This window comes from Egretta garzetta, unplaced genomic scaffold (genome assembly GCF_000687185.1).
Source record: "Egretta garzetta isolate BGI_Z169 unplaced genomic scaffold, ASM68718v1 scaffold588, whole genome shotgun sequence".
NCBI classification, from domain to species: Eukaryota; Metazoa; Chordata; class Aves; order Pelecaniformes; family Ardeidae; genus Egretta; species Egretta garzetta.
The window spans coordinates 231,809-242,939 of record NW_009260496.1 but is presented as its reverse complement, the minus strand read 5'-3'; the positions used below and the strand labels follow the sequence as shown (position 1 = coordinate 242,939).

The 11,131-nt window shown below is 52.2% G+C and overlaps 1 protein-coding gene across 1 annotated transcript in view; it reads left to right on the top strand.

Moving 5' to 3' along the window:
- Positions 1-9,204: 9,204 nt before the first annotated feature.
- The window catches only part of LOC104131256 (complement decay-accelerating factor), a 13,601-nt gene continuing 11,674 nt past the window's right edge, over positions 9,205-11,131 (top strand). Inside the window, exon 1 of the mRNA XM_035899927.1 lies at positions 9,205-10,147. Coding sequence (XP_035755820.1) covers positions 10,057-10,147 — 91 coding nt within the window. The 5' untranslated portion in view covers positions 9,205-10,056. The remainder of the gene's footprint in view (positions 10,148-11,131) is intronic.

Sequence of the window (11,131 nt, the reverse complement as noted above, 5' to 3'; positions counted from 1 at the left end):
GGCTTTACCCAAGCCCATGGATGACAGTTGTCCCCCACCCCTGGCTGCTCTCTGTGTTCCTGATCCATGGGTGTTTCCCAAGCTCCAGAGGCTTGGCTGAGTCTGCTGCATCTCCTCCCAGCTTCAGTAACAGCTCCTTGGAGCCGACAGCTCTTGACAGACGAGCTCAGAAATTGCTGCAATGAAGTCTGGAGAACCAGGATGGGGGAAACACCCAAGCACCCTGAGCTGTGGAGCACCCGCTGGGGCATGGGTGTCTGGGCACCCCACACTGCTCCTGGCCTTGCTGATGCTCCTAGGCATGCCGGTGGCTCGCGGTGAGTACAGGGATGTGGGATGTGTGGGGAGCACCAGTGAGACCTGCCCAGGTCCCACCATGCTGCTTAGGGGTTGGAGAAGGCGATGCCACCATCCCCAAGCCTGGGGACCCATTGCTTGATGCTCTCACGGATGCAGCCCTGCCTGGTGCCTTTGCCCAGAGGGGAAGCCTGGGCCCACCCAGCTGCAGTGCTGGGATGCTCGCTGAGGCTGGGGAAGGGGCCAGGGAATGGGGTCCTCACCCGAGGAGGTCTTCTCCTGCTGCAGGTGACTGTGGGCCCCCACCTCGCATGAACTACTCCAGACCATCCAGCGACGAGCACGCCAGCAGCTTCCCTGTCGGATCCCGGGTGACATACACGTGCCTCAAAGGCGCCATCAAGATCCCCTGGATGTCGGACACGATGGAGTGCCTGCCCGGCGCGCGCTGGTCGAAGCTGCCCGAGCCCTGCGGCCGTAAATACCTCCTGTCTCTGAAAGGCGGCCCCTTCGCCTCTCTCTCGCTTGGCTTAGCGTTCCTGCCACCGCGGCTGCTCCGCAATGCCACCACCCACCCTGGCAAGGTGCAAACCTGCTTCCCTTAGCTGCTCTTCGTCGGAGCTGCTGATGGGTGCAGGGTCCGTGCCTGCCGCTGAGGGGGGGTCAGCCCAGGGTGCTCGCATGCCCCCCGAGCCCGGGCGGGCAGAGGCTGCGCAAGCGGCTGCAGCGTGCGCTGCCCCCCCAGCACACACGCGTGCCTCCTTATTTCAAGGCCAGGTTGGAGGGGGCTCTGAGCAACCTGATCTGGTTAAAGACGTCCCTGCTCACTTCAGGGGGGGTGGGCTAGATGGCCTTTAAAGGTCCCCTCCAACCCAAAGCATTCTATGATTCTAACAGCTTTGCCTGTGCGCTTAATGCATCCTCATCCGCGCTTTGCACAAGGTGCATTCAGCAGAGCAGCAGCCTGGGATGAAAGCAGAATTAACCTGCGATGAACGCAAGGAGCTTTCCCAAAGCACCGCCGTGAGAGCATTTCGGTGATCCCCAGGTTTATTTTGCATGCCTCCTGTCGGGGTGGCTCTTTCAGGCTCGCTTTCCTTGACTGCCAGGGAGCTGTGCTGCCCCGACAAGGTTGAGGTTTGCTGTCCTGTCCGAGGCGGACGAGAGGATTAATTTCTTTCCTGTTGGGAGCAACGTGAGCTACGTCTGCCGCCCCGGCTACGAGAACACCTCGGAAAGTTCCCCCACCAGCACTTGCCTTGAAAACCTGGCGTGGTCGGATGTGGCTGAGCTCTGCAGGAGTGAGTATCTCTGCCCCGCTCCGCTTGCCGAAAGGTGGCTGTGGAGCTCGGGGCAGGTCAGGTGGCTCGTTACCATCCCAACAGCTACATGCTTCAGACAAAATTAGGTGGATATTCCTCAATATTCATACTTGAGACTGAACAGCGGGAGTATCAATAGTGTTGGGGATTTTTTTCTGCTGGCATGAGCAGATTGGTTTGGTTCTCATGTTAGGAAATATGTTTGCATCTGGACACAGCATATGCACAGGACAAATGCTCATTTGCCATCCTAGCACTGAACTTCAAAATGAAGACAAAGCACGTTTCTTGGTGAAATCCGTGTAATATTAAGCCTGATGATCTGACAGCAATACATTTTTCACAGTCGAGTAACTTATTGCCAGTCTATTGAGCTGGAGAGATCTCTGCAAATATTCTCCTCTGCCCTCCGGGGAGATGGTTACTGCCGCGGGCACGGGGCCCTTGTGGGATCCACACCTTCCCCCGCAGCTCATTCTGGCACCCGTGGGAAGTAAAACGCTTTGGTACCTTCGGGTATAACCCTCCACGTCTGTCCCTTATTTGGCCTTTTTTTATTTCCCCGTCGCGGTGTGTTGCCACTAACGCCGGCCTCGCTCTCTGGCAGGGAGGTCCTGCGGCGAGCTGGGACCGCTGCCCGGCGGCAGGATGGTCGCTCTCACGGACTTGGGGTTCGGAGCAAGAGTGAACGTGTTTTGTGAAGACGGGTGAGTCACAGGGCAACGCCCCCAGCTCCAGTACACACCAGTGCTGATGCTGGAATACAACACTGGTCCAGAGCAATGAACTTGTGGACATGGGATGGGCGGCTGTTTCACAATATATCGTTCTTATGGTGTTGCTCAGTGAGGAGCAGGGGGCTGCTTTTTCCCACTTGAACAACAGCTTTGGGCTGGAATGGAATAACGCTGGAGGGCAGGGTCTGAATTTACGGCTGCCTTTTCCTTCAAGTGTCACCTGGGGGAAGTTTAACTCCCCCGGGGCATCTATATCCCAATAGAGCCCGTTGTACCATCAGTTTATAACTCTAGACTTCAAAACAGGTTACTTAAAATATTTCAATTTAACATATTTAAGATACATTGGATAAAAAGGGGCTACGTTTGAATTTTAAAAATTCAGTGATGTCCAGCTAGAAACCGCAGCGAAGCCCGGTTTCCATCAGCCGGTGACCTGACTCACGCTCCCTGCCTGCTTTCAATCAGGGCACATATGCAGCGCACTGACTTGCAAAATTAAACTCTTAGGACTCCAGCTAGCATTCCTCCTTCCCCAGCAGGAGCTGGCTGGCATCATCCACTTGTTCTGTCAGTCCTTGCAGCTGCTTCAAATGTAACCGAGCCATTTTTCCTCCAGATGCTCCCTTAGGAAGGACTTTGGGGAAATGACAGCATACCCCACTCCTCTGGGGTTCAATTAATCTTCAGCAATATGCGTCAGGGTGGGGGATATTGTTATCCATCTAAGCAAGATCAGATACTGTCAATCGTGTCCGAATGATGAGGTTTTTTGAACAGGAGGATGTAATTCAGAGATTAGGAAAGGTGTTGGTGCTGTCAGGACAGGGTGTATTGGCTTCCAGCAAGCCAATCCAAAAGCCACTTCAGTGATGTGTAGATCCCTCTTGCCCCTCGCTGGTCCCTGCTCTATGTAGTGGACGCATTTGAGTATCTTCAGCCCAGAAGCCAACCCTACCCTGGGCTGCATCCTCCGCAGCATGGCCGGCATCAAGGGAGGGGATTCTGCCCCTCTGCTCTGCTCTGGGGAGACCTCCCCTGGAGCCCTGCGTCCAGCTCGGGAGCCCTCAGCACCAGGAGGACATGGACCTGTTGCAGCGGGGCCAGAGGAGGGCCACTAAAATGCTCCGAGGGATGGAGCCCCTCTGCTGTGAGGCCAGGCTGGGAGAGTTGGGGGTGTTCAGCCTGGAGAAGAGAAGGCTGCGGGCAGAGCTGAGTGCGGCCGGTCAGGGCTTCAAGGGGGCCCAGAGGAAAGGGGGGGACAAGCTTTTTAGTAGGGCCAGCTGGGACAGGACAAGGGGGGATGGTTTTAAACTAAACCAGGGCAAGTTTAGACTGGATCTAAGGAAGAAATTCTTTAAAATAAGGGTGGTGAAACTCTGGCAGGGGTTGCCCAGAGAGGGTGTGGAGGCCCCATCCCTGGGAACATTCCAGGCCAGGTTGGACGGGGCTGTGAGCAACCTGATGTGGTTCAAGGTGTCCCTGCTCCTGCAGGGGGGTTGGGCTGGGTGACCTCTAGGGGTCCCTTCCAACCCAAACCATTCTATGATTCTATGATCTTCCAAGACCAGCTGGAAGGTACACCAGCAGCCTGCTCCTGTTTGCTGTTCTGGTAAAACTTTCACAAACCAGTGACACCCTTACAACCCAAAAGCGATGTCCTAGGGGGAAGGTGGCACTGAAGGAGCCTGGGCCCCCTGCCCTTGACCACCAGCACTGAGGGCTGCGGCACATCCAGCTAATGGACCTCAGTAATGCAGCACCGCCGCGAAGCGGAGCAGCAGCCAGGGGCTGAGCCGCAGCCTTTAGAGGTGCTGGGTGGGCTCAGGAGGGAGCTCCTCGCCTCCTCGCCTCATCCTGGTGGGTGGCAGTCGCGTGGGAAAGGAGCTGGATGCCCGCAGCCTGAATCGCAGCAGTGTTCTCCAGCAGGAAGCAGGGAGGGAGAAATAGTCCCTGATTCAGCAGCACCGAGCCCGATGCATCCGTGTGGGAATCCACATCGAACCCTGGCGCTGTCTGGCATTCACTGCGTGCTCTGCTGGCCACCAGCTACGGCTTCCCCCGTCCTGGTGATGGGAGATGCACTTTGCAGTGAGTCAGAGGAGAGACTCGCCCAAAAACAGATTAACAGGGAGCCCGGCAGAGAGCAAGGTGAAGGAGCTTTGCTGTTAACCAGCCTGTATCCGCACGTCTGCTTGCTTTAAAACTGCCTTTCCTACACTCCTGATCATCCTGGTACCGGGGGAAAAAATTGTTCTTGGTTTCTGGCTAGTTACACAAATTTTTCTTTCCTTGTGTCTTTTCCCTTAGGTACAAATTAGAGGGCAGTCATTACATCCAGTGTCAGCTTAAAGGAACCGATGTTGAATGGAGTAAACTTCCAACTTGCGAATGTAAGATTAATCCAACCTTACTTTTGACTTCTCTCTGGTAGACCCTGCACAGTAACGTCTGGTCTAAACCTGCCCCCCCCCTGCTTCTTTTGGTCTTGTTGATGTTCTGTGGCGGATCCATCACTAACGCTGCAGCTGGGAAACCCCCGTTTGGCTGCTGACACTGTGTTTCAGCAGTTCTGTTCCCACAAGATCAACACATTTTCTCATGAGTTAAGGTTGCAGTGAAGGAAGAAATTTTGAGGACTCATGAGCCAGGGCATGGCAAGTTGCCTGTTTATTTTGTGACCCTTGGAGTGAGAGGGAGAAAGATGGGAGAACAGAAACACTTCTGAGAGGAGAGAGATGATTGAGACAGAAGGCAGCCCTAGTTACCCATCTTCGGTTGTCCAGAGGGTTTATTGCCTTCAGGAATCTTAGGTGGACTCAAGAAACATTTTGCATTTTCATTATTACTGAAGCTTTTTGCAATATATGTTGACCTTCTTTCCCCCAGTAATTACTTGCTCATCACCTCCTCAAATTAGCAATGGAAAGCACGATGGCGAAGGCGTAGAAAAATTTGTTTATAACGCAACAGTGACTTACAGCTGTGACCCTGGCTTCCAGCTCGTTGGAAATGGGAGCATCCATTGTACGAGCAGGGACAAAGCAAACGGAGTCTGGAGCGGAGCTGCACCCGAATGCAAAGGTGATTTCATCTGCATTCAGTATGTAGAATGAGTTCAGTATTTAGTCTGAGTTCAGTATTTAGTATGCCCCAGCTTGACATATTAGGATTGCTTAGTACAGGTCATGTCAAGTGCAAGTCATATTGCAATTTTTAAGAGAAAAAATGCCGTGCTGCCGAAGTGAGTACGGAATAAATGGTCTGTGCAAGTAAGGCGTAATGCTCCTAGCAATACTTATTCTTTATACCCTAGAGAAAAGCACATCTGTCAAACTTGGAGCAAAAGCAATGGAAAGGAGCCCTCCTTCCCAAAGTGAGTTGAAAGGATTTTGCACTGAATCAAGTCCCACGTTTCCCAACTTAATTTGCTCCTTTATCGCACTTCTATGAAAAAGCCGTTGGATTAATGTCACACCGTGGTTTTCATTCTCGCAGGTTCCCGTGGAAATGCCATCCAGCCACCTAAGAAGGCTTTCACACAGGAAATGAAGCTCAAACTTTATAAAAAGTCACTCCAAAACATCAACTCCTTCTCCCATTCTTCCTTCTCCAGGACACCAGGTCAGTCCTGGAGGCTCCTTTGGAGCTCAGGGGCGCTCATCAGTGGGACTCCCTGGGTGCTCCCAGTCCTACACCTGGAATATTCTTTTTTTCCCATGTTGCTCTTCAGTGTCAAGGGGCTGCGCAACCTCAGCGTTCAGGTTTGTTGTACCTTTGTACAAAACCCAAACCTACTATTCTCCTGGGACCAGCCAAGGATCCATGTGTGTTCCTAAGTACATGGGGATCTCTGGCATCCTCCCCCAAGCCAGCTGCTTTGAAAACTTAAAACGGTCTAAAGTTGCATCACTTTGTGGAAGTGAGTCACTTTTTTGTCTTGTTCTCTATTCTGTAAGTTTTCTCTGTAATATTTATATTTTTCACTGGTTGGGCATCTGGTTCAAAGCTCAGGTTTGACTGCGCGGACCCCCTCCTCTTAAAAAAGCTTTGCTTTGTATGAAACGTATTTTCATTTGTAAACTTTTTCCTTGCCCTCGAGTTATTAGAGGTTTTGTTTAACCCATTGAAAAGCAAGAGATAACTTCATACCCCGTAGCCTTTAAGAGTGCTGGGGCTTCGGTCCTCGTTCCAGCAGCGAGAGGCGATGCACTAACGCTGACCTTGTTCCATGCTAGCGAGGTCGTGGGCAGCCAGGAGAAACCTGACATGGCAGAAGTGTTGTTACAACAGATTTCCCATCCGTTGCAAAGGATTATTTTACTCATAACAAGGGTGAGTGTCCGTTGTGTTGGAAACGGTGTCTGGGTAGGAACCATAAGCGTGTAACTGTAAGACCCACGGGAGGGTCTTGCTACCCAGCTGGAGACTGGATGAAAAGCGTTTCTCTGGTGTCAGGCTGAACTTGCCCACCCCTGAGCCACCTCTCTTGGGTCAAACCCACAAAATCTGTCGCCCCTGTCATGGTGGACTTTGTGCGTGAACCCGCACAGCCAGGGCTGCTACACAAATGTGACGGGGCTGGTGCTTAAGCCCAGGTCCAGAAATGTCCCCATGCAGGTGCAGCATGGCCAGGAGGGATTTTGCCCATTGCTGCCTCATTTCTTAAAGGTGGGCTTTGTGCCAAGCTGTTTAGCATCGCCAGGCGGGTGGCCGTGACCGAGACCCCGAGGTATTTGTCTGGACTGTTAAACAAGGAATCAAGAGTCCCAGTTGTGGGGTTAAAGGCAGGGTAACGGGGCTGCGTGGTCGGGCACCTGTGGAAGTGTACGTAGGAAAGACGTTGCAGTGGTATCGGTGTATGGAAAGGGCTCCAAGAAGGGCTTTGCAGGCCTTAAAGGAGATGAAGTTTGGTGACGTTGGGCCCTTGGTAGGAACAAATGAAGGCAAGAAGCATCTGAGGTCATACAACATAGAAGGAAAGGGGAAAACGTCATCTTTTTTTTTTTTTTTTGGCCTAAAAGTTTCTACTTTGCTCTACTATGTAACTTCAAAACAAAGAAGGATTTTTAAAAAAAACCTCTTCCACTTGGTTTTTCTTTTCTTTTACTCTTTTGTCATTATTGGCACTTCTTCAGGAGCTCGCGTCAAAGCAGCGGCTTGACACACGATCAAACGTGTGAGAAACGCCGCTTTGCGTCGTACGGCAGGAACTTGGCTCTTCTGCCCCAAAACACAGCTCCTGTAAAACTGGCTCCTTGGTACCAGAATGCTGGAGCAAGGGATGAGCCGGGGGAAACGTGGAATGGTGCCCGAAAACAGGCTCTAGTGTTTGAAGGAGGAATTGGTTTGGGCCTTTCTGAAGTGCAGTGCTAAAAATCACCCCCAAACCGGGTGGGTTTTTAAAAGTCTGGGCAGAAAGTTTAACTCTCCTTGAAATGACCGCTGGGCTAATCTTCATGTGACCATTTCCTTCCCCCAGGCTGCTTATATGGCCCATGGGAAGTGCACGGCAAGATTTACCTGTAGCTTTGAAGCAGTTTATTTGTGGCGGGGCTGCTCTCCTCCAGCGACACCGTGACAAAGGGACCCCCGTGGAAGAAACCCCAGAAGGCAGCATTTGCACTTTTCCTTGCACGGTTGCAAAGACAACTGGAAGGTGCTGCTCTTCCCGCCATCTCGCTGCAGCTGTAGCCAAGACACGCAGTTAAACGGGATCCCACCTGCCTAAAGATATTGTTATATTTTAAAAAAACCTCAGCACTGTAAGCATAAGGCATGCAGACCCTTCGCTGTAATGCATGCAAACCCTTCGCTGTGTTCTGTTCCTAACGTGCCCCATGCAATGGTCGTACTCGTTAGGACTCTTACACTTTGCTTCAAAACAACAAATAAGCCAGATCAGGTCTGTCCCATCTGCACGTATAAAATGTATTTTTTTAAATTGGGATGTGTTTTAATGTTCCTAAGAAAACCAATTGAAAATCACTTATGCAAGAATTGGCTAATTGCCATAGCTGCTTCTCCCGTCGGAGTTTTTCTCTCTTTCAGTAATGTCCTCCTAACATCCCGAATCCAGTTACGATCCCCTGCTGATCTGACCAGCCCTTTTTCCCAGCTGGGGTTGAGAAGCTGCAGTTGCTCAGAAACACCTCAGGCCTTCTGCAGAATTTCTGACGGAGCTCGGTTTTGACACACCCCGTGCGACTCGGTGTTTCCACAACCACGTGTTTGCATGCTCGCTAGCAACGCTGACCCACTGCCATAACAAGCACCGTAAATACAGCCCCACAGGACTGGCTGTAAAAGACCCAAATTTCTCTGCTGGGCTGAGCTGCTCCCTTCACTTACCAGGAATTTCTGGCATGCGTGGTCTGGTTGCAGATCCACCCATGGTAGCTGCCAGCAGGGTTGCGTTGCAAGCAAAATACTGACTTCCCTGTCTTGCATAGTTATATGCTTATTTATTTTAGGAAATTGTAATCAACACACTAAATTAAATGTCGATCTTTGTATCTTCAGTACTTTAAGCAACTTCTTTAGCAAAAGCTTTTTTTTGTACCGGACACAAATCCTTTGCAGTTTGTATTTCCGTCCGGACTACGTGCGTGACAGCAGCCATGAGTGGTTTGCATGTCTACGAATCTCGTATCGTAACGAAGCAACTTCTGCTTTCCAAAGGGAGGAAGGCAGCGCTGTAACGCTGCCACCACATCGACTGCGTGCAGACACAGAAAAGCAACTGCTAAATATTCTCTGTCGTGTTGTCATGCTGCAACGGAGCCCCTGGCAAGGGCAGGTTTGTGTTGCTGGCTGCTTACCATCCTATGCAGAACACGAATTGCCTTGTATTTAGGTGCCTTTCTGGGTCTTTATTTACATTTAGTAATAAATGGTAATTGTTTATAGCCTGTGATTCAACTGCCTGCTGTTCCCTTTTCCCGTTCCATGCTCTTTTCAGGAAGGTATCAGCTTTTAGAGATATCTTGCTAACGATCACATTTGCTGTTCAATCAGTTCTTTATCAGCACTCTTAATTATTTTCTACATGGCCAAGTTTAACTTGGTCTAAAAAAAAAAGGGGGGGGTGGGGAAGAAAGAAAATCCCTGCAGTAATGTTTGGGAAAGTGAGTGTTTCTAATAAGTGGCCTCAAAAAGCAAGCTGGAGCAATGCGTACCCGCCCTTCGCCCTGTTCAGCCGTCCCAGTCCCAAGCTCCGCAGCCAGGCTGAGGGTCACCGGCTCAGCCCAGGCAGACCTGGGGGTCGGTCCCGGAGAGACTTTGGGAGCCGTGGGCCACGTCCCAGGCTGCTGCCCTGCACGGGGATGGCAGGAGGGGGTGGGAGCGGGCTGGGAGCAGAGTGGCTGCTGCTGCAGAAAGCCAAGAGCAACTCCAGCAGCCCAGCCCCTGGTTGTGCTAGCTGGTTTTGCTGGCAACCTCATGTTTTTCCAGTCCGAGCCTGGCAGCGTACGTGCACAAAGCAGCCGTAGGTCAGGCTCCCCTCTGTGCAGGCTTTCACTTCGCCATCTGCTTGGCCTGATTTCTGCAGCACGGGGAAGGGATGTCAGAGCAAGATAAAGCAAATCACCCTCGGCAGCTCCAGCTGAGCAGCCGCAGACCTGCTATCGCAGGGCTCAGCTGCTGGGGCAGCTCCTCAGCGGGAGGTTTGGGTGCTGCCTTGGTTACTGGGGCAAAATGGGATGGCAAAGGTGGGTGGCAGAGAGGCAGAGGGCCGGGCTGGTCCGATCCTGGTGGTCTCAGTGGGTACAGATGTCTCCCGCATGGCCTCAGGTAGGAAAGCAGCCTGGTTCAAGGCGTTAATTTGAACTCTGTCAGCAAGGGGATCTCACTGAGTTGAAGCTACAGCAGTTGGTTCTTCTGGTGTAAAATTAAAAAAAAAAAAAAAGATAACTTTGAGCTTCTCAGTGGAAACATCACAGGCAGACAGAGGGAAGCAGGCAGGCTGCTGCTGGCTGCCCTTTCCTTGGGGTGAGGTGACACATGGCCACTTACTGGCAGTGCTGCTCAGCAGAGTGGGACAGAACAGCAAATACAGCCGCGACCTTTCCTTTGGCTCTTCCTGCAAGCCCTGCGGGCAGGGATCCCAGAGCAGCTCTGTTTTCCCACACAAGTATGGAGCTGAGGCAAACCGCTCCGGTGCCTGGCAGAGCCCGAGGACATCCCCGAGCCTCCACGGGCAGCGCAGGGTCTCATTCAAAGAATTCTGTGTCTAACTGGGAGAATTACAGTGGAAATGCTGGTATGCCCCCAGCCTTGTTTTGTGCATAGGTGTTAACAGAAGCAGCTCAATTAGTGGCTTCAAAGTGCAGCTGATTTACAGCCCTCTCACCTCCTGTGCACCCCTTGGGCTGGAGGAAAGCAGAAGAACCTCTCCTGACAGAGCTCTCTTCCTAGGGACAGGCAGGGGACATTGGAAGACAGTTTGGGGGGCCTGGTGGGAGGCTGGTGTCACCGAGGTGTGCTGGGCTGATCTCCCTGGGAGCAGCCTTCGGCCAGATGCTGTCGGAGAGGGCAGGAGGCACTGATGAAGATGCAGAGCTCATCCCCACACACAGCAGAGCCGGTGCTGGGGGATGAACGGGGCCTTCTCTACCCCTCCCAGCTTCGGGGCATGCTGCAGGGCTCCCAGCTGGGGCTGGTGAGACTCACAGCCTGCCCTTTGGGGTTGGGGTTGTTTGGGTTTTTTTCTTTTCCTTTGGGGCTTCATAGCGTCGGAGGGAGAGGTGTCTTTGCTGGAAGGTGCAGAGAAACGAT